This window comes from Panthera onca, chromosome C2, assembly GCF_046562875.1.
Source record: "Panthera onca isolate mPanOnc1 chromosome C2, mPanOnc1 haplotype 2, whole genome shotgun sequence".
In the NCBI taxonomy this organism is placed as follows: Eukaryota; Metazoa; Chordata; class Mammalia; order Carnivora; family Felidae; genus Panthera; species Panthera onca.
In genome coordinates, this window is record NC_138347.1 from 83,023,460 (window position 1) to 83,048,677 (window position 25,218).

At 55.4% G+C, this 25,218-nt stretch overlaps 2 protein-coding genes across 7 annotated transcripts; one reads left to right on the forward strand and one right to left on the reverse strand.

Moving 5' to 3' along the window:
* The first annotated feature begins 369 nt into the window (after window positions 1-369).
* Window positions 370-15,985, forward strand: CLCN2 (chloride voltage-gated channel 2). Of its 2 annotated transcripts, XM_060639398.3 has the most exons (24): window positions 376-1,450; window positions 3,773-3,929; window positions 4,104-4,235; window positions 4,612-4,740; window positions 4,828-4,961; window positions 5,069-5,146; window positions 5,230-5,308; window positions 5,433-5,558; window positions 5,659-5,743; window positions 5,836-5,937; window positions 7,479-7,563; window positions 7,701-7,856; window positions 8,221-8,290; window positions 8,521-8,631; window positions 8,883-9,096; window positions 9,408-9,541; window positions 9,779-9,951; window positions 10,066-10,180; window positions 10,396-10,469; window positions 10,688-10,747; window positions 10,888-10,926; window positions 11,099-11,203; window positions 15,205-15,291; window positions 15,437-15,983. In XM_060639398.3, exons 1-24 carry the CDS (start codon window positions 1,379-1,381, stop codon window positions 15,629-15,631), a joined length of 2,712 nt encoding a protein of 903 aa, XP_060495381.1. In that variant the 5' UTR covers window positions 376-1,378; the 3' UTR covers window positions 15,632-15,983. The 2 variants fall into 2 exon arrangements, with proteins under 2 accessions (XP_060495382.1, XP_060495381.1); XM_060639399.3 differs by lacking the exon at window positions 10,688-10,747 and having other exon boundaries at window positions 370-1,450; window positions 15,437-15,985.
* FAM131A (family with sequence similarity 131 member A) lies at window positions 15,979-24,665 on the reverse strand. 5 transcript variants are annotated; one of them, XM_060639405.2, is made up of 8 exons: window positions 24,451-24,665; window positions 23,183-23,243; window positions 22,031-22,173; window positions 21,569-21,615; window positions 19,776-19,869; window positions 19,345-19,527; window positions 19,029-19,145; window positions 15,979-17,715 (listed from the first exon to the last, which is right to left on the reverse strand). In XM_060639405.2, the coding sequence occupies exons 5-8, from the start codon at window positions 19,843-19,845 to the stop codon at window positions 17,240-17,242; spliced, it is 846 nt and encodes a 281-aa protein (XP_060495388.1). In that variant the 5' UTR covers window positions 19,846-19,869; window positions 21,569-21,615; window positions 22,031-22,173; window positions 23,183-23,243; window positions 24,451-24,665; the 3' UTR covers window positions 15,979-17,239. The 5 variants fall into 5 exon arrangements, with proteins under 5 accessions (XP_060495388.1, XP_078309294.1, XP_060495385.2 ...); XM_078453168.1 differs by lacking the exon at window positions 21,569-21,615 and having other exon boundaries at window positions 24,451-24,664; XM_060639402.2 differs by lacking the exons at window positions 21,569-21,615; window positions 23,183-23,243 and having other exon boundaries at window positions 24,451-24,664.
* Between the last annotated feature and the right edge of the window lie 553 nt (window positions 24,666-25,218).

Here is a 25,218-nt window from a genome sequence, read left to right on the forward strand (position 1 = left end):
GGACTTACTCTCTTCCACAGGATCTCTTCAGCCTGGCATTAACCTCATCACACTGCTCTCCTCCTGAGCACTGCCCCTTCCGCTTGGTACTACCTGTTGCCCCACCACTGCCTTCTCCCTCCAGACGCTGATCTACATGCCCCTTCATCCTGGCGCTATCCTCTCCCACGAATACCAGCTCCTCCCTTATACTGCCCCTTCCTCTCACACTGCCCCCTTCCTGGGCACCGTCCTCCCTCCTGGGCACCGCCTGTGCCTCCCACATGCCCCCTCATCCTGATCCTGCCTTCTCCCGCACACTGCCTGTTTCCTGGGCCCGAGCCTCTCCCCTGACACAATCTCTTACACTGCCCATCCACTCTGTGCTCACCCCACCCTCTGCTCTATCCTTCTTTAGACCCTGGTAGAGAATGCAGATCCCCAGCAGGCTGTTCCCCATGGTGGCGAGAAGTCAGTAGCTACTCGAGTTTCTCCTTGGGACCTGCCAAGGAAAAGCGACCTCTGTACGCCCACACCCTCCTCCCAGGAGCGGCCTCCCGGCACCTAGACATCTCTTCCCTCCGGCCTCAGCCCTTCACCTTCCCTCCCCACCTCCACCCTGGTGCACCCCACAGGCCGGGTTACTCCAGGTGAGACTCCCAAGAGGACCAGCAGGTAAGGGAAGGAGGAGGAAAGAGGATGAAAGGGATCGAGAGTCTCAGTTCCGAGCATCACCCCCTCACGCCAGCCTTCTGGGCCTAGCGTCTCCCAACGAGTCCCTTCAGCTTTGCTTCTCACCCTCGACGGAGCAGAAGGGCCTTGCCAGGCCCGTCTGGCCCCTCCGGAGAAGCAAGAGAGAGCGCCACTCCTGAGAGATTGAGCGCAAAGAATCTGATTAAACGGTTCAGCAGACCCCGGCCCCAGGCCCTGCTGAGCCCCAACGTCTCCGGCTCCTCCTGCTCCGTCACTGGGCGCCGCGGGCCTGGCCCGGCCCTTCCACGTGCCAGCGGACCCGCCCCCGCTTGGCCCCAATTGCCCCTCTCAGTTCCGGGCCTTTGCGCAGAGGGAGCGCAGGTTAGCACGTTCCAAGCGCCCCCTGCCGCCTCCCCGGAGCCTCGGAGGCGGCCTCAACGCAGACCCCCGCCCGGCTGGGCTGGCCCCTGTGGATGGCCCGGCGGGCGGAGCAGCACAAGAGGGCACCGCCCTCGGCCCGCCCGCCGAGGAGGGGACGCGAGCTGGAGGTTGAGCCCGAAGCGCCTGCACGGGGCCCGCCGCACTCTGCACTCGGCCGCCCGGGCGGCGGGGACGGGACGGGTGCCGGCGCGGGCTCTGCCGGCCGGGAGCCGAGTCCGGGCCCGAGCCCGAGCTGCACCGGGAGGCCAGAGGACTGTGGGCGGAGATGGCGGCCGCGTCGGCCGCGACAGTGGCGGAAGGGATGGAGCCGCGGGCGCTGCAGTACGAGCAGACCCTGGTAAGTGAAGCCGAGCGGAACCCTCAGGAGTGCACTCCGGTACCGCTGCTCTGGGTTCTCCTTGGAAGCGCGAGGTCCGGGGGCCTACCCTAAGCCCGCCCCAGAAGTGAGCTGGAGAAACTGAGGCTAGAGGGCCTGAGAGGCTGGAGAGCTTGGCGGGGGGGGGGGGGGGGGGGGGGGTTGGGGAGGGGGCTGCAGAGGACAAGGACATCAGGTGCTTGTCCCAGGTGTCCTTCTCTTTACCACCCCCCCACACACACGTTTTCTCTGCTCCTCCTGGACTGAAGTCTCAGCACCCCACTATCCCTCCCCAGCACCACTCACACCCTTGAACTTTTTCTCTCTACCCTCCTATCTCCACCATCCAAGACATTCCCTCTATCCCCACTAAGTGTGTGGCACTGTACTAGAATTAGAAACAAGACTGTGTGGAAAGATGGCTCAGACCCAAACCTAGCCCCCAGCCCTTACCCCTGGGGGACTGGCAACCCAGCATTGGCAAGAAGCCCTCAGGGGATTCTCTGGGGGGAAAGAGCTTTTCCTGTACACCGCCCCCCACTCTTGGTACAGGAGCTTTAGGGAGGATGGGTCAAGCGAGAATGGGTGTGGGAATTGGGACCTTTGTCCATGCTGACTGGGTATCCAGCCCCCACCCACTTCAGGGGTGTCCCTTGACCTCATTAAAAGCAGGGGTCCTGGGGCTGTGAGCTGACTCATGGCTACCATTGCAACTTAGCGTTTGAGAAGCCTTTTGCCCCTTCTTGTGTCACTAGGCGGAGGACCCAAACTCTAGGGAAGGGAGTGGGCCGGTGGCTCCTTTTTACCAGCTTGGGTTGGAATTTGCTCTGGAAGGAGGCTGGGAGGGAGCCTCTCCAGGAGGAGGGGTCCTGGGTTGTAGCTGGGGCTGGGAGGTGCCCTGTTATAAGAGAGAGACTGGATGAAACAGGATGACAGGGAGAGGTGGCAGGGGTGGGGGTGGAGCCAGGGGAGAGGGGCAAGCCTTCGCATTGTGGGGGAGGTGTCTGTCAATCTGTCCTGGCTGAGAATGGGGCTTTGGTCAAAGAAGCCAGGCACCTGACCTCTGAAATGGTGTCTATCTGTTGCACCAGCCACATCTCCACCTCCTTTGCCTGGTCTCTATCTCTGGAACGAATCCTCAGGGTCATGCTGTCTCCCGAACACTCTCTGCTCCAGCCTCTCCCCCTTCTCCTTCTAATCCCTTTGTCTTTCTCACACACACTCACCTCCCCCTCCTACACTGTGTCTGCCTCTTTGTACTCTACTTTCTTTCTCTCTTTTCCTCCTTCCTTCTTCCCCTCTCTTCTCCTTTCTCTTCTCTGCCTTTCCCCTGGCTTCTCTTTTTCCCTTTCTCCTGTTTCTCTCCTCTTTCCCTTTCCCTCTCCTCCCTTTCCTCATTCTCTATCACTCTCTTGCTCTGTCTCTATCTTTCCCTCCCTCCCCCCCCACCACCAACCCCAGCCCCAACAGGAGCCCTTTGTGTCCCGAAGCTCTGCGGGTGGCAGCCGGAATCTACTCCTCCCCACCCCCCAACACACGCCCAGCTTGGCAGGTCTAGCTGAGGCTCAGCGACTCTCACTCTCCCGTCCCAGGACCCCAACATCCCCAGTCACAGCCCAGCCATCAGCTTCTGCCAGCCCCAACCCACCACTGGACTCAGGGCAGCTCCAGAGTGGGACTGAAGCCACCAGCATTCTCCACCCACCCAGAGACTTTCTACTCCCAGCTAGGCTGGCAGGCTGGGGGGGGGGGGGGGGAGGTGGTTAGGGGTGGAGAATGGGGACAAGGGGATTACGGTGGATGGGAAGGGTGCAGCTGAGTTGGTCACAGGCTAGAGGCCAAGCGGGAACGTGATAAGGATTGAGGCCCCGCCTGCTCTTAGGCCCAACTCAGCTGCCCCCAGCTCCATGAGGCCCTCATTGTTACCCTTCCGTCCTTGACCATCCCTTATTCTCTGACCTTCCTTCCTCCCACTTTCAGACTGCCTTAGGTTTTTCCATCTTTTCCTCCTCTGGGGCCTTCCCTCCCACTCCTCCTCCTCCATGCTCCCTGGGCAGGCCTGTGAGAAGAGGACAATTATTCTGCCACCCCCAGTGCTGTGCCCTGTACCTTGGCTGTCCCCATTACTCTGGCCAGGACAGCCCCCACGGTCTGTAATGTGCATTGTTTCCACACCCCAAGCCAAAGTGGAAACTGTGGGTTCAAGAAGGGGCATATAATATAGAGTCTGGGAGAAGGGGAATTGATGCAGGGGTCCCCACTCAGCGCACATCTGCTAATGTCCCCATATTCCCTGTTCCTCAGATGTATGGCCGGTATACTCAGGACCTTGGGGCCTTTGCCAAAGAGGAAGCTGCTCGGATTCGCCTGGGAGGGCCCGAGACCTGGAGGGGTCCACCTTCCCCTCGGGCTCCCCCAGAGCTCCTGGAATATGGACAGAGCCGTTGCGCCCGATGCCGCAGTGAGACCTGGGTTGGGGCAGGAGACCTGGCTGTGCTGTGCTGTGCTGTGCTAAGGGGGACAGAGGCCATTAGAGCTACCCATTGGGAGGTTGAGGGTTGGGGGGCAGAGGTGGGAATACTTTGGTGCTAGCCTCCCCCCCTCCCCACTCCATTCTTCCCTTCCCTGCTCCCAGTCTGTTCCGTACGCTGCCATAAGTTCCTAGTGTCCAGGGTTGGTGAAGACTGGATCTTCCTGGTCCTGCTGGGGCTCCTCATGGCTCTGGTCAGCTGGGCCATGGACTATGCCATCGCTGCCTGTCTGCAGGGTAAGGACAAAGGCTGACAAGGGGAAGGCTGGGAAGAACCAACCTGCTCTCTCCATGCCACACTTGTCCAAGCATCTTGGCTACTTGGCCACTGACCACTTTCCCCAGCCAGCCTGACTGCCTCCTCTTCAGGCATAATGACTGCCACTCCCATAGGCCACAACTTCTTGCCTCCCTTCTCGAACTGCCCCTCTTCCCTGTTGTGATCTTTGTCCCAATGAATGCCCTGTAAGGCCGCCTCCCTACCCCTCATGCCCAGGCTGTCTGTGATGGATCGATTCTCCCTGGGACAGCTTGTCATATCAGTGTGTCCCAGTGGCTAGGTGGGGACTGGGTGTGTGCATCTAGGGTCCAGCAGCTCATCTTCTCCCCACAGCTCAACAGTGGATGTCCCGAGGCTTGAACACTAGCCTCTTGCTCCAGTACCTGGCCTGGGTCACCTACCCCATCGTTCTCATCACTTTCTCAGCTGGATTCACACAGATCCTGGCTCCTCAGGCTGTCGGTACAGTAAGAAAGAAGGGGAGGGCAGTGATGGGACCTCCTGAAACGGGCACATCAAATGACTCTCCTGGGACCATAACTTCTCCAGGGTCTGGCATCCCTGAGATGAAGACCATCTTGCGAGGAGTGGTGCTGAAGGAATACCTCACCCTGAAGACCTTTGTAGCTAAGGTCATTGGGCTGACCTGTGCCCTGGGCAGCGGGATGCCCCTTGGCAAAGAGGTAACTCCAGATTGGGGATAGAAGGAGTCTGTCCCAGTGGGGGAAGAAGATAGGCCAAGGTCAAGGTGTGCCCCTTCCCCACTCACCATTTGCTCCCACACCCCCAGGGCCCTTTTGTGCATATCGCCAGCATGTGTGCTGCCCTGCTCAGCAAGTTCCTCTCCCTCTTTGGGGGCATCTATGAGGTAAGGGAGACCCTGGGGGAAAGCAGAGGGGGAGGGGAGGCTGCTGAGGCCACGCTGACACCCATTTCCACCACTCTTGCCAGAATGAATCCCGGAACACAGAGATGCTGGCTGCTGCCTGTGCCGTGGGAGTAGGCTGCTGCTTTGCAGCACCTATTGGAGGTAGGCGGTCAGTCCAGCCCCTCAGCCCTGCCCTTGGCCTCACCTCCTTTGCCCCTCTCATCTGGGTCTGAGTCCTCAGGCAGGGCCCAGGCCTCATGTGGCACTCTGCTTTGCCCCCTCACAGGTGTCCTATTCAGCATTGAGGTCACCTCCACCTTCTTCGCTGTGCGGAACTACTGGCGAGGCTTCTTTGCTGCCACCTTCAGTGCCTTCATCTTCCGGGTCCTGGCGGTCTGGAACCGTGATGAAGGTGGGGGAGACCTGGGGGACGAGACGAACCCCTGAGATGGCTCAGGTGAGGGCCCTCAACACTACACCTGCCTCCCTCTGCTACTCTGCTTTCCTTTCAGAGACCATTACGGCTCTCTTCAAAACCCGATTCCGGCTTGACTTCCCCTTTGACCTCCAGGAGCTGCCGGCCTTTGCTGTCATTGGGTGAGGGGAGCTCAGGGAGCTGGGGTGCATCGGAGAGGAGGAGGTAGAAGAGGGAAGACCCCCTTTCACCCTGGTACTTCTCCCCTCTCTAGTATTGCTAGTGGCTTTGGGGGAGCGCTCTTTGTCTACCTGAACCGGAAGATTGTCCAGGTGATGCGGAAGCAGAAAACCATCAACCGCTTCCTCATGAAGAAGTGAGTTGGACCTGGGCTCCTCTCTGAGTTGTGCGATGGTCACAGTAGGGTGAGAGGGCCACCCTACTGTGGCAAAGAGTAGCCCAGTTAAAGATAGCACTTCATTGAGAAAATCAGCCAATGGTGTTTTCTGGAATGATTGAACATTTTGGCTTTTATATGAATTACCTCAAAATTGGCACTTTTGAATTTTTAGTCAAGGCACGTCACATCAAAGATTAAGACTTCCATGGGGTACCTGGCTAGCTCAGTCGGGAGAGCATGTGACTCTTGATCTTGGGGTTGTAAGTTTGAGCCCCACACTGAGTGTAGGGAGTATTTAGAAATAAAATTTAAAGGGGCACCTGGGTGGCTCAGTCAGTTAAGAATCCTACTTCAGCTCAGGTCACGATCTCATGGTTCTTGAGTTCGAGTCCCGCATCAGATGAGCTCAAGCCCCACTCCGGGCTCCACACTCTCTCTCCCTCTCTCTCTCTCTGCCCCTCACTTACTCGTGCTCTGTCTCTTAAAAATAAACAAACAGATAAATAAATATTTAAATATATATATAGATATATATATAGATATATATATATATAGATATATATATATATATATTTTTTTTTTTTTTTTAAAGACTAAGGCTTCCGGGACACCTGGGTGGCTCAGTCAGTTAAGCGTCTGATTTCGGCTCAGGTCATGATCTCACAGCTCGTGAATTTGAGCCTCGCGTTGGACTCTGTGCTGACAACTCAGAGCCTGGAGCCTGCTTCAGATTCTGTGTCTCCATCTCTCTCTACCCTTTCCAGTCACACTCTCTCTCAAAAAAAATAAACATTAAACAACAACAAAAACAACAACAAAAACCCTAAGGCTTCCTTAGGCCCTTGGCCTGGACAGATGGCACTGCTCCCTGGAGAGTGTTTGAGCCTTAGTTCCACCACCCCCACCCCCACCCCCACCCCCGTGGAAGCATAGAAATGGGTGAGATTTTTTAATCTCCAGAGCTTAACTCTCTTTTGTGAACTTGAGGATTGGGAGCGGGAAGGCCCGAGACAGGACTTTTGGGACTGACGTCTTTCAGAGAAAGGGCAGCCCACTAAACCTGTTCCCTCTGGCACCTTTGGTCAACTTCATGAGTGACCGTAGCTTTTCCCAACACTGACCTTCACTCTAAGTCACCAGAGAGAAACAAAGGCATAAACTTCTCCATACTGTCACACAGTGTCCCCTTTGGCTGGGCCTCTGAGAGCATAGAGAGGAGTCACAGCTCAGAAGTGTCCAAGAGAGGGCTGGAATGGGTTGGATTTCTGCTACCTACTTGGGGAATCGAGCGCCAACAGAAAGGCATTTGGGCTTATAATAACCCCAGACAGCCATCACCCTTGGGTCCATCATATCACGAACAGCAAAAGGGACCTTCTCTCAGAACTGTGTGCTTTTATGTAAGCACGAGGCTCTGCTGCGACCTCAGCCCTGAGGTATGTGAGGGCACCCAGACTGTTACCAGTCTGTAGTAGGTACACCACCCATGTTTGATGCTGTGAAACCTATATCTCTAGGCGCCTGCTCTTCCCAGCTCTGGTGACCCTGCTCATCTCCACTCTGACCTTCCCCCCTGGGTTTGGACAGTTCATGGCCGGACAGGTAACTCCAGGCAGAACAGACACTTGTGCTTTCCCTTGGGATATATCCCCTCTAAAGCCAACAGTCTCTGCTCTCCTTTGGGCCCCTTCCCTTCATCCTGGCTGTTCCCCAGCCTGAGGCACCGTGTTCACCTACAGCTCTCACAGAAAGAGACTCTGGTCACCCTGTTTGACAACCGGACGTGGGTCCGCCAGGGTCTGGTAGAGGAGCTAGAGCCACCGGGAACCTCACAGGCCTGGAGCCCACCACGTGCCAACGTCTTCCTCACCCTGGTCATCTTCATTCTCATGAAGGTAGGGCTCTTACATGTGTACAGCTAATGCCAACCTGGGCTTCCTAGGTGCCAGACATTGTTCTAAGCACTTTCCTTTTAAGTCTCACAACACTATGAGAAAGGTAGTGTCAGTAGTCCTTTTTTTAAGATGGGAAGTCAAGGCACAAAGAGGTTACATAATTGTCCCAGAGCTAGACCGCAGAGTAAGATTTGAACCCAAGCCATCTGGTTCTGGAGTCCTCCTTTCTTTGATCCTGGGGGATTCTGGGATAGCTGGGAACTTGTGCCTGACTGATAAGGAAGGTAGACGCCTCAGGGTGAAGCTGGGGGCTGCCTGGGGCCTGTCAGTGCTTCTACCTGTTTGAACCACCTCCTGCCTGCAGTTCTGGATGTCTGCACTGGCCACCACCATCCCAGTGCCCTGTGGGGCCTTCATGCCAGTCTTTGTCATTGGTGAGTCTTCAGCTGCCTGTTCTCCTAGCCTCAACCTTCCCACCCACTCGCCGTCCCCTCTCTGCCTGGGAGTGGGTTTTGGTCCAGCCTCAGCCCCAACCCCACCCCCTGACTGTCCCCTGTACTGAATGACCCACTGGCCCCTCCCCCACCTTCTGACCCTCTCTCTTCCTAGTGCCCCCACCCTCCCCCTCCACTACCTGTTTCTCTTCCCACCCCCCTCCCTGAAGGAGCAGCATTTGGGCGTCTGGTGGGAGAAAGCATGGCTGCCTGGTTTCCAGATGGGATTCACACTGACGGCAGCACCTACCGGATTGTGCCTGGTGGCTATGCAGTGGTGGGTAAGTGCTCCAGGTCCCCATCTGTCTCCCAAGACCCCTGGCCACAGGGTCTGAGGTTCTGGTGCCCCCTGCTGGCAGGAACCCGGCTTCGCTCAGATGCAGAAGCCAGTCCCCAGTAGTGTACTGGGCGGCCTGGCAGGTCCCCGGTAGTGTACTGGGCGACCTGAAAGGCCCCCAGAGGACCATCCCTGGATGGGGAGGGTCATCTGGGACCTGAGCACCCTGAGGTGACTGAAGATGGCTACCTCCAGGGGCAGCTGCACTGGCAGGAGCAGTGACACACACAGTGTCCACGGCTGTGATCGTGTTCGAGCTCACGGGCCAGATTGCCCACATCCTACCCGTCATGATTGCCGTCATCCTGGCCAACGCCGTTGCCCAGAGCCTACAGCCCTCACTTTATGACAGCATCATCCGGATCAAGAAACTGCCCTATTTGCCTGAACTGGGCTGGGGCCGCCACCAGTATGGAGGGCTGGGCGACAAGGGGGGTGCGGGTGAGGGTCAGAAGGACCCCCTCAGACCCACCTCCAGCAAAGTCCTCAGACAGTGAAGCTGGGAGACCAGCCACCTTGCTCTCTCCTGGCCAGAGCTGCCCTGTCCACATCCTGGGGAAGCCGCAGCTAGCCCCACCTGATCAAATGAAGGCAGAAATACTCCTTGGCTCTTAGCCCTTGTCCCCATGGGCTCTGGGGCCTTCTTATGGCCCTGATGGTAGTGCTCTGGGATCCCTTCCCCATCATGATCACAAACTAAGTGCCTTTCTCTACCCTCAGGCAGTACCGGATGCGAGTGGAGGACATCATGGTGCGGGATGTTCCCCACGTGGCCCTCAGCTGCACCTTCCGGGACCTTCGATTAGCACTGCACAGGACCAAGGGCCGCATGTTGGCCCTAGTGGAATCCCCTGGTGAGACCAGGAGGGATCTCTGGTGCTAGGGGCATCTCCCAGGGTTGCTGCTCAGGAAGAGGGAGGGAACAGGAGCTCAGAACCAGTCTCCTTGGTTGGGCCAGCATTTGCCAGCCAGGGGTGCCCTCTGGTGCGTGGTCTGTGTCCAAGACCCCACTCTGGGTGTGAAAGAAGGCCAGGGGGTGAGTAGGAGGGCCTCACCCCCAGCTCCTGAGTCCTCCCACCTGCTCTACCCAGAGTCCATGATCCTCCTGGGCTCCATTGAGCGCTCACAGGTGGTGGCATTGCTGGGGGCGCAGCTGAGCCCAGCCCGCCGACGGCAGTACATGCAGGAGCATCGAAATGCCCAGACCTCTCCACCGTCTGATCAGGAGAGTCCCCCTAGCCCTGAGACCTCCGTCCGCTTCCAGGTGAGCAGGGGAACCCCACAACTGCACAATCTTCCCAAATGTCACGTAGACTGGGAGGGCAATACAGAAGTGATCTGGGGCCATAGCCTCACCAGCCCCTTCCTGCCTCTGCAGGTGAACACAGAGGACTCAGGTTTCACTGCAGCCCGGGGGGAGACTCACAAGCCCCTGAAGCCTGCTCTCAAGAGGGGGCCCAGCAACACCATGAACCTCGGGGAGAGTCCCACAGGTGGGCCTCTCTCCCACTGGCAGAGCCAGAGTACGGCCCCTGAGATCCAGTGGGAGCCCTACCCAACCTTTTTGCTTGAGCACATCCCAGCTAAGAGGCTGCCCAGATGGGCCAGGGGTAGAACCAGGACACCTCTCCTCTTGCCCTCCTCACCTCTCCTGGTCCTCGCCCTCAAAGATGACATTGCCCCCGGGGCCTTGTGTTTGGGAACACAGGGAACATGGAGCAGGCAGGCATCGCCCTCAGGAGCCTCTTCTGTGGCAGTCCACCCCCCGAGGCTGCTTCAGAGGTGAGTACTCAGAGTCTCTGTCTCTTTCTTTCCAGCTCTCTCTCTGACACTGAGACCACCCCTCCATTAACCCTACAGAGCCTGCCTCCATTGTCCCTGCGCTTCTGCCCTCCTAGATGTCAGCTCTGTCCCTGCTGTGTGCTCTTCCTCTCAGCTCCACCACTTAACCCTCACCTCCCTCCCTGTAACATCAACTCTTCTCTCTGGCTCTAACAAAGTTGGAGAAGTCCGAATCATGTGACAAGCGCAAGCTGAAGCGGGTCCGAATCTCCCTGGCGGTAAGTGTTCACTTTCTTCCTGCAGCTCAGGAGCACTGGACAGGGAGGGCTGTGGGCTAGCGGGATAAGCCTCCCCAAGCCGGGGGGTACACCCACCTCCTCCCAGCCACTAGCTACCAACCTCTGTCCCTCTCTCCTAGAGTGACTCAGACTTGGAAGGCGAGATGACCCCTGAGGAGGTAAGGTGTGACTGGACTCTGGACCCTGTTTCTTCCTGGGAGTGTTCAGTCATCATCTTGGCTGCTGTCCCCATGGGAGGGACCATTGGGTGGGAAAAGGGGGAGCCAGCTTTCAGGAAGGTGAGAGCAGCTATTGGCACCTTCCCCCTAATCCTCTGTCTCATCCTCTCAGATTCTGGAGTGGGAGGAACAGCAACTAGATGAACCTGTCAACTTCAGCGACTGCAAAATTGACCCTGCCCCCTTCCAGCTGGTGGAGCGGACCTCTTTGCACAAGGTAGGGTCATTCGCCAGGGGCTGCCCTGAGCTCTCAGGAGCACAGGGTGGGGATCTAGGTCCTCCCACAGTTTGGACTCAGGCAGGTGGGGGGAAACAGGGTAGCAGAGGGTGGGCTCTGTGCTGTGTTTCAAACATATTGCCTTAAAGGATGGGAGGCCGGGAGTCAGGTCCCCTTAGCCTGTTCCTGCCTACCGCAGGCATCATTTTTCCTCTGCTCAGCCTTGCCCCCCAGGGAACTCTGGGCCAAAGCAGCAACAAAGACAGGGTTTGAGCTGGGTGGAAGCCAGAGGGCCAGGCCAGGGTCAGAGCCAGGCAGGAGACTGCCAGCACCCAACAAGGCTGATACACCCACAACTGAAAAAAAAATGGGTGAAAAACAGGCAGGATAAGAAACTCTAATAAACAAGCTAGCAAATATCCAAGTAGGGGTGGGGACACTGCAGAGAAGAGATAAACAAAGATGAGAAACGCCCAGTGGGGGGCTTGGAATGTCAGACCCCAGAAAGTCTGACTTAATAATGTAGGCCAAAGGAAAACTGGTAGGTACACAGGAAGATAGCTCAGTAGAAGGGCAAAATGGCCTGCAGATAAGGGGAGAAAACTTGAGTGCAGACAGGTTGGTGGAGGGTTAGGCTGACACTCAAGGAGGGCTGGGGCTCTCTGTGGAGGACTTTCTCGGGGCCTCCCCAGCATGGACAGTGGCCTCATTGGGCATCTTCAGGCTTCTAAGCGAAGGCAGGAAGTGCAGGCACACCCAGCAGGGTGCTGGGGTAGAAACCGAGCAGAGCATTTTAGCCAAATTGTTGACAGATTTAAACGTGCAAGCCTCCAAGGCATGGGGATGCAGGCAGTGGAGGAATACTCCCAAGGTCTGCAGCTCTAGCAGCTAGCCGAGGTGCAAGCTGAGCCTAAGAGCCAGCCATCCCAGAGAAGCAGGGGCTGGGCCAGGAAGGACAGGGCACAAAGAAAGAGAAAAGCAAAAGGTAATTTAAAAAAAAAAAAAAAAAAGCAAAAGGTAATAAAGGAACTTAAAAGCCTTTGGGTAAAGACATCAGATCAAAGTGACTGGGGAACTACAGTACAGTTGCAAGAAAAATATATATAGACCTGCGAATACACTGAGTTTTTATTTAAAGCCTTTCTTCCTAAGAACTCTAAAGCTTTTCTATCGTGTTGCCATTTTTTATAGTGTCCACTATGTGCCAGCCACTTGCTAAGCTCTACACATGTTTAATTTAATCCTCACAATTGGACTGTAAAATGGATACTGTGATATTCCAGTTTTTATAGATGAGGACATTGAAATTCAGAGACGTTAAGCAAGTTGCCTAAGGTCACACAGCTAGTAAGCAGTGCAATCAGACTGGAATCCAAGATGGTTTGACCCAAAAGCCTGGGGATTTAACCATTTTAATACATGGGGAGACTGAGGCAGTGAAGAGGTCACTTGCCTGAGTCAGTACAGCAGAGCCAGGCCCAGAGCCCAGATTCCCTGGCCACAATCCCAGGATTCTTTCAGAAGGCCACGCTGTCCCTCTCTCTGTCAATTCACTGTTCCCAAGCCCAAGATGTACAGGCCCTCCAATGGGCTCCCTGGTGTCTAATTAAGTTAAAATGAAAAAGAACAAAGTAGGTGTTTGTTACAAACTTAAAAATCAGAGGAAGAGAAGAAGCCTTTGAGAAACCGACTAACAAAAGTACAAAGAACTAGAAGTGATAAGAACATAAAAGATGAGAATTCAAAATGGCCTTGTAGGCCTGAAGAATCAATTAGTAGTAGCCCAGTCAAGTTCAGGAGGGGAACATTCATGGGGAGAGGGAATCCACTGGAGACTACTTAGGGACCTATGAGACTAGAGCTTGCCAGCCATACCAGCTACTTGCCACATTCATTCTGAAACCACCTGCAGACAAGCAGGGGCAGGGGAGGCTAGGATGCCAAAGCTAAGCCAGTCCGGCTTTACCTAAATCCTCAGTCTGCCATGTGTTAGCTGTGTAGCCTTGGCAAATTTCTTAGCCTCTCTGTGCTTCGCTTTCCTTATCTGTAGAATGGGGCTCAGAGTACCTACATCATAGGTTTTTCTTTGGATAAAGGACTTGATATGGGATACTTAGAACAGTGCCTGGCCATAGTAAGAGTTCAATATATGTGAGGAATGACTTCTACTACTGCTTATACTAAGAGGCAGACAACGGGGGACTTGAGGGAAGGGTTGAAGTGTCCAAGAAATTAGTGTTTTCAGAAGAAGATGAGTGATTATGTGAGGCTGGAAGCTAGAGTGTCTAGCAGAATCTGAGACCAGCTGGGATGGCCTTAGGCAGAGTCTTGTGGGCTATTCTGGGGAGTATGGGCTCTAACTCAAGTTTGTGAAAGCTCATAGGATGGCAGAGCCAAGCTGAAGGGAAGGGAGACCAAAAGCAGACCCCATGAGGATGTTGTGGCCTGGTCCTGGTAAGGATAGTGAGGGAATCAGCATGGCCAAGATGTTCAGGAAGCAGATCGGCAAGGCTTGGTGACTGCCTGGGACCAGAGGTTTGCAAACCTAAAAGGCATAGAGTCCACCAGAAGCTCATTCTAATTAAGATTGTGGAGAAAAAGAAAATCCAGGGGAACAATTTAATAGGATCCTTGGGAGAAGATAGAGGGATTATTAAACCATAAGAAGACAAAGCTAGTGGATTATTAAAACAGAAAATCTGATAATATAGGTTTCCCTTTGAAGTCAGATGAGGAAACTAAAAGGTAACATGTAGCATGTAGGATTCAAGTTAGATATGGGGAAGAACTTGCTAACCCCAACAAGTTATGATAAAGGTATTGAAGGAACGTAGAGAAGCTTATTCTAAAACTGAACTTCTAACTGCTTTATAAGTACTGTCATGCCTTAAATGGAGAGTTAGGAAAGCTCTGGAAGCCCTCTAATGATTTAGCAACTGTATAAGAAAATATTTTTGAAGCTTTCAGATGGCTATAATGAGTTCTGAGTAACTAGTATTCAAAAAGCTGGGTTATTAATGCCCATTTTGATTCAAACATTAAGCCAAGAGACTTTACAAGTAAACTGAAAACACTGCGATAAGTGATAGGCCAAAAATTCCAGGAACTGCTGTGTCAGTAGTGTTTTTCAAGACATCTGGCCCAAGAAAATCTACTTAGAACACAAGGAGAACTGGTTGACAATTTCTGAGCCCTTGGTGATTACATTTGAAAGTTGAGGGGAGAGTCCAAAGCCAGAAAGACATGGGAGTTTGTGGTTGACTGTTGTTTCCCTGGACTTCAAGCTACATCTCAACAGCACCTGGGATGCTACTTGGGCCCCAGAAAAGGCAAACTGTATGCGAGACGTAGAGTGCTTCAGGCCATGATTGAAATGTCAGAGCCACGGTAAAGGACATTTTAACTGCCAGCCTGCTGGAGGCAAATGGGAAGCATGTGTCAGCTACTAAAGTGGGGTGAGAGGCACAAAATTCAGGGCCAGTACCCCTAAAGGATATGGAACCTCTCTGCCAGATACCTCTGTGACTGATTGGACATCTGCACAGGACCGGGGCTGTAGAGGGATGAAAACTATCCTTCTATAGAGGGATGAAAACTCCTTCTGGAGCTGCAAAGTCACTTCACCACTGAGCCTCATACTGCCTCTCCTGTAGAATGGGTATCTCAGAACAGTACTGAAGTTACTAATTTCAGAAAGATCTCGCTCAGTGCATGGCCAATCATTACATGTCACATTTGAACAGTTGTTCTGTCCTCCATCATCGAAGAATCCTTCCTCTGTTTCTCCATCAAATAAGCAACCTAAAGATTCCCTCTATCAAGTTTCTGAGGCCTGGCTGCAGAAATGTCCTCATTATTCTTTTCCCTCTGGTGGCCCTCCCTTCCCCACCCCCCATCTATGTATGGCACCACTCCTATTCCCCACCCCGGCCTTGTCCTGGGGCCCTCTGGCCTGTAGATGGTGTACATGATGTCCAGTGTATTTTCTCCCCACCCTGCAGACTCACACCATCTTCTCACTACTGGGAGTGGACCATGCTTATGTCACCAGTATTGGCCGACTCATTGGGATCGTCACCCTAAAGGAGGTGAGATGATAATGGCCATCAAACCATTTCTGCTTCCAAACAGGCATGCAGGCTTGTTTATGTCCAGTTCACCTGGGGTAAGTGTTGGGGTGGAGTCTGAGCAGGGAGCTCAGAGTCCACACATCTGACCCTCTACCCTTTCTAGCTCCGGAAGGCTATCGAGGGCTCTGTCACAGCACAGGGCGTCAAAGTCCGGCCGCCCCTGGCCAGCTTCCGTGACAGTGCCACCAGCAGCAGTGACACAGAGACCACAGAGGTGCATGCACTCTGGGGGCCCCGCTCCCATCATGGCCTCCCCCGGGAGGGGAGCCCTTCTGACAGCGATGACAAGTGCCAATGAACACCCTCAGTGGGTGGCCTAGGATGGCAGTGGCTGTGGCTGTTGGTCTAGACCGTGAAGCTCTCCTGTCCCGTCTGCCTTGGGAAAGGAGGCGCCTGCACTAAAGGCTGGAGCCCTAGCCTCCCTTCCAGTCCTGGGGTGCCAAGCTCCTCCTGGTTCATCCTACCTGGAATCTGACCCAGTGCCCACCTGTAGCAAGTGTTCCATGGGCAGGAAGATCAGCATCCCCCTGGCAGGACAGGGGTGGAGTCACTTGACCCCTGCTCCCCCTTTGAGGGGGAAACGGGTAGAACTAAGATGGGTTTATACTGGAACCTCCAATGACCAGATGTATATAGAGATTTACAAAGATTTTTATATTAATTTAATAAAACAAATTCTTAAATAGAACAAAATAAACACCTAATGAGCCACTTATATATAGAATGCCTGTGCCCATCAGCTCTTGTTCTTACCTTGGGCCCTCTTACCTGCCAAAGCCTACAAGGCTCGGAATTCTGCAGCCACCCAAACCCCCCACAGCCATAAAACTCCAGAGCTCACGGTCTGTGGAACACAGGATCCACAGAGGCCTCCACTGCTTAGTTATCAACACGCTAGCTGGGGCAGAGGCCCGCAGTGCTATAGCTTTGGCCTTTCATTCAGCCAAGAAAGGCACTACCCTCCTCCCTCCCCAAAGAGAGACACTCCCACATGACTGTCACTTGTTGGCACAATTCCTGCCTGGCTCAGGCCCCCACAGACAACTGCCCAGCCACCCACGTGGCCCCCTTGTGGCCCTCTCTGGAAGAACATTGAAGTCACAGCTCCGTAGCAAGTGGAGCCATCCCTTCTCCCAACTCCACTCTGACAAGAACTCGGTGAATAGGGCAGCCAGGCAGGCTGTGAGCCGCTGGGATCCTGCCCACACATCCTACAAGGGGCCAGGAAAAGGGCAGAGGGTACATGCCTTCATCAATCCAGTGCCTCCCAGAGAATACGACTGAAAGAACAGACCAAAACCCCTCTTTAGGAAATAGAAGAAGATTTAGAGATGATGGAGAGGCAAAGCACAGCACGAGCCCAGCTGGGCGAGGGGCCCTTGGGGGAAACGGCTCAATCCTAGGCTCCAGGAGGGTAAGAGCCAGCCCGCCCTGGGATGGGGGAGGAGTCTGTCAAGCACTGCACATGGACTCAGAAGTGGAGAGAAGCAAAGAGAGAGGCACGGGGAAGGGGGAGAGGGGGCCGGGCTCCCTCCCGTTCCACCCCACAGGGCCCAGTCACAACCACCCCCTTAGGGGTTCACATCATCCAAAGAGGAAATGTGTATGTGGCATTTTTGATTTAAGAACATGAACATCACTGTCTGCCACAGCTGTAGCCATGCCCCAGGGGCCCCGGGCAACCCCCGGCAAACCCCAGGAGTGGGGGCAGGACATGCGCCCCCAGCCTGGCCCCTGCCTCCTCTCCAAACACTTTCATGCAAAACACACAACGGAGGAGTGAGTGCTCCCAGGAGCCCTCTAGGCTTTGGAGCTCTGCTGGAGGCCTCCAGCCCGCACTTGGGCACAGAGGCTCTGCCCCCAGCAGCAGCCAGGGGACGCATGCCACCACCAGGCATGATTTGGGTCACTGTTCCTCTGGCTCTGCCTCATCCGCGTCTAAGGACACCACCCCAGAAGAAGCTACATCAGAGGCTTGCCGCTGCCGTTCCCAGCTGCCCACTGGTGGCGGGCAGAGAGGCTGGCAGTCCTTGCAGGGGGCTGGCTCCTCCTCGGCGGGGGAAAGGCAGGACTCCATGAGGGACGAGTTGTAGAGCGAGTCCTGGGCCTCCAATGGGCCCAGGCTACGGAAGGCACTTTCCCGGCTGGGGGGCAGTTTGGCGAGGAGCAGCTCGTCACCCAGCAGCTGGGAGGCCAGGCGGGCTGGGGAGCCCAGCAACCCATCCTCCAGGCTGCACAGACTAGAGCACAGGGTCTCTGGGGACACGGTCTGCGAGCAGTCGCTCTCAGGCTCCACAGAGCCCTGGCGCATAGGCCTGGAGAATCGGTGGCCAGTGAAGAGGTCCTGGAGGTGGGGCCCCAGGGGCAGCTGCCCAGCCATATCTGCAGGGGGAGAAAAAAGAATTAAGCCCTACTAGCCCCATGTCAATTGACCAACCTGGAAGCCACATTCTCCCCACTCCACCCTTGGCACCCCTAGCTATGGGGAGAGTGGGTAGGAGCTGGGTAACTGCGCAAGTCACTTAACCTCTGGGTGCCTCAGTTTCCTTAATGGCAAATTGGAGAGTCTAATATACCTACTTATGGGGTTGCTGAGAGAACAAAAGAATGTAGCACAAAGTAAGAAAGTAATAAATGCAGGGATACCACACATGGTTGTGCCAGTTGTCCATTGCACGAGGGGAGCCTATCCAAGGCAGTGAGTGTGGACTGAAGTTCAGCCCACCCTCTGCTCATCAAGCAGCATGCCCTAGCATGGGACCCTCCCCACCAGAGAGAGAGAGGTGCTTTTTTGAATTTGCATGAAGGTTCTACGTGGGGTCGTGGTGGCCTCGGATAAATGTTATTATCATTACATCAAGGATCAAAAAGCAGGCCTGCAACTCAATCAAACAAGAGCATTTATGGTTTCGGGCTCCATCTTGGCCTCAGGCAACCAAATCAGTCACCTCTGGACCACAGCAGAAGTCTAATGTATTGCTAGTCTGCTCGAATGTATTGCTCTTGGAGAATCTGTTAATTAGCTGGAGGGGTGGGGGCTGGTGGAGGCAATCTTCAAAGGCAAAGAAGTAGGGGTGGGGGGAGTGTTGTGAGGCATGAGCCTAGAAGCTACAGAGAAAGTCAGCCATGTGGTCTGGGGATTGGAAGATGAAAGGAGGGCTGTGCACAGCTGCACAGCCCCGCAGGGTCCCCTCTGGAAGCACTGGCCCAGAGAAAGGCCGACAGGCAGGTCTCAGATGGAATTTGAGGATGCTGAACATGAGCCAGCACGGCCCTGTGGGCGGTCCAGGCCCAGCACGCCTTCCTGTTTGTCTGGGGCTATGGCCCTGTGAGGTGCTATGCTGCTGTGGCTCATCTGTGCTGCCACAGCTGGCCAGAAGACTGCCCTGAGAGGGAAAGGTGAGGCACAGCAGACCCTCCCAGAGACACAGTTGCACAGAAGGTATCAGTGAGGTCTCTGGACTACAACGCCCAACGGCACAGGCAGAGAAGGCTCCGCACCTGTGGGAAAGGAACTACTCCATTTCCAGGTGCTGACTGCCCCCCCATGAGCGTGGACAGCCCTCTTGCCCCTGGAAATGTCAAGGACTGCCTAGACAGGGTCTGCACCCCACCCCTTCCAAAAGCCTCTGAATCACAAGGCCTCTCATTCAGTCCCACCCCAGCTAGGGGCACGAGCATGGACTGCCCCTCACCTGAGTCAGTTCCTCCAGGGTAGTCTTCATCATAGGATTCATCGGTGGAATCCTCACCATCCACCGAAGACCACGCCCGGAGCTTGGCTTCTGCAATGGCAAACTGCTCGGCCACTCCTGTCGGGGAGGACACGGAATTCATTAGCGGAGAAGGTTCGTTAGCAGAATACATTAGAGGAAGAATTAAGACTAGGGCTCAGCTTGGAGACAGGAGAGGAAAGAGAGGGGTATGGAAAGACTCCAACCTCCACATCAGGTCTGAGGCAATGGGAGCATCCCTATGACAAACGTGTGGCTGACCCCTTCCTGTCCCCACCTGCTGCAAAGCGAGCCTCTTGTTCACCCTCGCTGAGGTCCGAATAGGAGGAAAAGGCTGATTCCAGGGCAGCAGGTGAGTCGCTTGGCTTGCTCCAACCCTTCCATTCAATGAGGTGAGCCACTCGGCCCTGGGCCATAGCGGTGGGCTTGGTCACGTGGTCCTTTACCACCTGGGAAATACCTGCAGGTGGGGCAGAGGGAGGCCTGGTTAGGGCACAGGCCAGGGAGCATCTGAGAGGGGAGTGGAAGGGTGGTGGTAGTTTGGGTCCACATGTGCCTTTGGATGGGAGGAGGAAGCTGGGATTCATCTGAGAAGGGGAAGAAAAGGGAGATCCCAGCAAGAGCTCACAGGATACAGTCCCCAATGTGTATGTGCAAAAGGAAGAAGGAAGGACTGAGTGGCCAAAGGTATGGGAAGGGGGTGCGTACCATGCAGGGAAGATCTGGCCAGCGCAGCAATCTCCTGGATAGTTAGGGCTCTCCGGGACTTGGGCAGCATCGCGACTGTGTCTCCAACATTCACCTTGGGTGACAGCATCAGAGAGTCAGTGCCCCTCTGACAGCAGCATCCCTGCATGCCCATAACCCACCCAAGGTGTCAAGGGAATATGGGAGCTGGGAAGAGACGCCAGGGCAGCACATATGTCTCAGTGGCTGCTGAGACACGTAAGAGGGAGGCTAAGAAGCCAGGACCAGCAAGCTATGTGCTCCCAAGGAGCAACAGAGATCCAGGCGGACCCAAAGGAGCAGAACTGTAGCTATCACCCCTGCCCCACCTTCTCAGCTCCCAAAGGGGAAGGAGGCAATCTGGGAAGTCAAGAACCTTTGAGAAGGAAAAAGAGGAAGGGAGAAAGCTATGGCATCAAGGACTTCCTCCAGGTCCTCTTCTCTTTGACCATCTCCTCTCAATCCTCCAGCTGTTTTTACAGCCTACCAGGGCCACAGACTCAGCATGACCCAAACCAAACCCAACACCTTTTCCCACATCTGGCCCTGCTCCCCAGCTTCTTTACTCGGCATCACGCATTTGCCCATTCAGTCTGGCTCCAAGCCTCAGCATGACCGTCAACTCTCCCCTATGCTTTGCTCATCCTTTTGGCTCCCACTGCCACTGCCTTCCCTTCCTCAAGCCCTCAATACTCCGTGTCCAGATTAGCATAGTTGGAGACCCATGAGCTCCTCCAATTCCATGCTATTTTCTTAGCCTAGGATGTTGTGTAAGTGTTCCTCTCCCTCCTCCCCATGGCTGGCTAGCTCCTTCTCATCTTTTGTCTTGGCTGAAACATCATTCCCTCAGAAGGGTCTTCCTGGCCACCCAACCAGTTTTCCATCCTCCTTCTGTAACAAGTCACCATCCTCTATAAACGTACCCTGTGTGTGTAATCATGGCCCACTTTGTGTGTTTCCTTATTTGTCGCTGGTCTCCCTCACTGATCTTTAGCTCTTGAAGGAATTTGGTCTCTTTTGTCACTGCTGCACCCCAGTGTTTAGCACAGTGCCTGGTACAGAGTAACCTTTCTAAACACACAGGCTGAGTGAATGAGGCAAAGTATAAATGTAAACAAATAATTTTCCTGGAATGCAACTGGTCACATGTCCCTATTTAAAATCTTTTCTGGGCTCCTCTGCTGTCCAATGAAGTCCTAGTTTCACAGCCCACTCTGTGAGCCCCCTGCCTCCTTCCAGGCCTTGGAATCCATGACAGATCTCCTCTGCCCAATAAAACCCCACTTTCACCTTCCCTGTCAGCAAGCATCCCTCCTGCCACCAGGCAAAGGAACCTGGCTTTCCCCTGGGCTAAGAACGCCATCCTTGCCTGACAAAATGCTCCCTACCATTTAAGGCCTGACTCAAGTGTCACCTCCTATTATATTTTCAGTCCAGTCTTCTCTCTGTCTCTTCTTAGATACCCCCCTCCCCGCCCCCACACCCACCTCAGCATTGCCCTTCCATCTCTCCTGAGGGATCTCAGGATGGCAGGGCCTGACTGATTCACCTAGGTTCCTACCTCCACCCTACACCTGGCTCAGTGCTCCTCGGCAAGCCCCGTCAAATGTTTCCCTCAATGAATGAATGAATGAAGTTGGAAGCACATGACCCCTCCCTGGCATTGCCTAGCTCCCACCCCTCACAAGAGGGACTCCACCTCCTCCCTTGACCTCAGGCCCACCCTCTGCCCGCACGCCCCCCCCCCCCCCCCCCCCCCCCCCCCCCGTCAGTACCTGGCTTACATGGGCCCCAGGGTGGCGCCGTTAGCTTCCGGCCAGGCCTGGGGGGAGGAGCACCTGCTGGGTGTTTCCTGGCTGGCTCTCCCTCCCTCCCCTCACTGCCCCCAGCCACCGCCATCCGTGCCCGGCGCTGCGCTGCGCGCAGCTGCGGCCCAGGCCCAGAGAAAAGGTGTGTGTCTCCCTGGCAACCCATCACCATGCAACAGGATCTCCCGGGATACGGCCTGGGATGCGCTGACGTCAGCGCCCAAGGCGCGAGCAAAGCCCGCCCGCTGGCACCACGCCGAGCAGAGCAGACCGGCGCGGGGGCGGCCTCGGGCCCCGCCGGCCGGATAGCGCCTCCGCTCGCAGGAAAAGAGAGCCAGAAGCAGGCTGTCGAGGCGGAGGTGGGGGATACAGATCCCCTTCATGTGAATGCGGCCCCCCTTCCCCCTACCAACACCAGGGGCCCAGCACCTCTGGCAAGTCCTGGCTGTCCACGGAGGAAGGGCGGGAGGATCGGCTCCAGCCTCGGAGGGTCCGAGCAGATCCCAAGGAAGATAGAGAGAGGCCCCGAGGAAGTTCGATCCACTCCACAGCCCAAGCCGGGTCCGAGGCCACTGAGGGGTGGGGGAAAGGCTGTTCACCTGGGCTCTCACTTGTGCCAAAATCCTCATTTTTATCGCGCTGCCATATCATTTTTCCTCATCCCTCTCCCTCTCCCCTTCCCAATATCAGCAACCACCTGGTGCTCTCCACAATTCTGAAAGCCCCTATCCCACATTCCTGACCTTCAGGCCTCTGGGACCACTTTGTGGCAGCCCACTGGCCCCCTTCCTCCTCTGGATACATTTTACGTCAGAACCCTAGGGATGAAACCTACACTTTCATAAATTCTGAATCTTGGGTTTCTCGGCCTACCCATTCCTCTTGGAAAGCACACCGCAATCTTCCACCACCATCGCCATCCTCCTCCCCACCACCACCTTGGACCCTTTACAGCCTTGCTGCCTTCCTTCTCTTGGTTCTTTCCTCTCGCCAGCATCAGCTGGTATGCAGCTCTTTACTCTTCTCTTCTGACAAACCCATGATTTTTTCTTACTTTCATCCCAGTCCCCTAAGGCTTTTTTCCTGATGCCCTGTCTGGCCCCAGCCTGGTTGTTCTTGTATCATCCTGGTTCCCACTATCTAAACCAGAGTAATTTTCCTTTTGCCACCTGAGCACCCAATTCCTCAGCTTCCCCTTACCTCCCAGATCACATCTACAGTCCCTGGTCTCACCTCTGCGACTCGTCTGACAAGTCCATCGTCCTCCAGGCCCTTCACGCTGCCATAGAAACATTTTGCCCAGCACAGAAATCATAGGCATGCTGGCTGTGTTGATGCAGAGAACCAAAAGCCCAGAACTGCTCCAGGCTCAGCTCCCAGTTCTATTCTTATTTTGGCTCCGGATGCTGAGCCAGTCCCCTCCCCACTTGGAACCTGTGCCTAGTCACAGAAGGAGAACACTCCTGCTTCATGGCTTTGAGGAGGTGGGAGTGCCAGGGGCCCAGCAGAGCTCTCTGAAGCTCAGGGAGCTGAGGCCCATCCCCTAGACAGTGCCAATAGGCAATGTACATCACAACTGACCTTTAGCTGGAGTAGCCGTCTCTGTCCCTGAGCCTCAGCCAGCTGGTGGTCCCCAGAAATGCTACCAACCAGAAGGAAGACACAAGGTTACAGGCCATCCCTGGCCCCCAGCTGGTACCTAATCAGGGCTCTCAAAGCCAGTCCTAAGGTCAGCCAAATTCTCCCCTGACTACAGGAGGAATGACTTCCTGAACCCCAAGCCTTAGCAGGTCCAGAGGGATCAGAGCAGCCTGCTGCTTCTCAGCTTCAAAAGCCATGAGGTTAATTTAGGACTACAAATCCCAGAATTCCTCATGGGAACCAAGGAAAGTACAAATCTCAGCTAGTCTTAGCTTCAAAACATCTCAAGTACCAACCACTCTAAGGCCTGTATGACTGACCACCTGCCCTGAAAGCCCAGGACCCATTCCAAAACCCAGCCTTCAACTTCATGGAAAAAAAAAAAAAAAAAAAAACAACAACGCTGCCTGGCTTTGGGCTTGGAGAAACCCAGGACACTTAAGTTGGCTGCTGGACCTCAGATGCATAGGACTATGGCCAGGCCACAGCATGCACCACCCACCATCCATGGGAACCAAGGCCCAAGCAGCAGGGATCAGCAGTTGTGGGAAGCCCTGATGGCCTCTCTCCTGGCTCCTCTTTCTCTACACAAGGTAGGATAATGTTTTTGTTGGGAGTGGGGAAAAGGAACTAAAATAGTAGTTATGAGGTGAGAGGTGATCAGGTGCTCACAGGTGCCCCAAATGGGGCCTCAGTCTCCTTCATAAACTAGCCGACTCTGGGCGGGGGAGTACAAAAACTCCGTGCTGGGGTGCTCGACAGCCTTTGCAGGCTACCTCCTTAAGGGTATTGGGACGCAGCTAGAAGAGGCAGGTTCCCAGCAGAGAGCCACTCCCAGGACAGTGAGAGGAGAGGTGTGGGCTGGTGGCGGCGAGTGTGTGGGCGTGGATGGCCAGTTGCCATGGACAACTTGCCCCTCCCAAGGCTGTGCACCTCCTGCCACCTTCAGCGGTGGGAATCCAGGCGGAAAGACCACGAGTCTACCCTGCAAAACCCAGAAGCAGGCAGGCCGTGGGAGCGAAGCCGAGTCGCTTTAGCCCCCTCCCCGCTCCTTTCCGCTCCCTCCTCTTAACAGGCCCGCCTCCCCGGTACAAGCTCCTCCCCCTCCCGACACCGGCCCCTTCCTCAAGGCCCCCACCCACCCGCGGCCCGCGCACCGGGCAGCCGCAGCCCGATTCTCCAACCCGTGCCCGGCCTCCGCCTCTTACCCTGACCCGCCGGACTCCGAGAGCCGATACAGCCCATGGCCGGGAACCCAGGCACGCTAGCCTGCGCTCGGGGCTCGGGCCATCGCCTTACAGAGGGTCGGGCCGCGGCCGCCACCGGGGAGGGGAGAGCCCGAGAGAGGGGAGGGGGTGGGAGCCGAGCGTCCGCCGCCGCTCCCCGGAGAGGGAACCGGGCCGGTGACGTCAGCACGGGGCGTGGCCATCCGCGTCACCACCCAAGGCAGGCGGGGCGAAACACGTCACAGCCACGCAGAGGCAGCCCGGGGCCGCGTCCGGAAACACCTCGTCCCCTCCTCCCAGGCCCTACTGCGCAGCGACCCCGAAAGGCAAGGGTGGGAGGGAAAGCTCTGGGCCCAGGCTGCCAGGTACACAGAATGAGGACGGTGAAAGTCATTGCATCCAGCCCCATCCTTTCACAGATGAGACCTTGAAACCATAAAGGACTTCTCCGGCTATAAACAGTTTGAAACCCAAGGCCTCCTCCCCGTTATTGGGGTCTGGATCACATTCTTCCAGGAGTTCAGTGTGTCTAAAGGTACCCCACAGCTATTTGTCTCTCTCTTCTCCCCTACCAAGCAACAGGACATCCCACCATGTCTGCTTCAAGGGTCCAATCCTCCAGCGAAGTAACCCTCCAACTCCCACAATCTTGGACAGGGGAAGAGGCAAGAGGGGTGCCAGGTACAGGAACTGTTACAGTGCCAGCTCTGGAAAGGAGACTGCCCACCTATCCATATCCCTTCTCCAGAG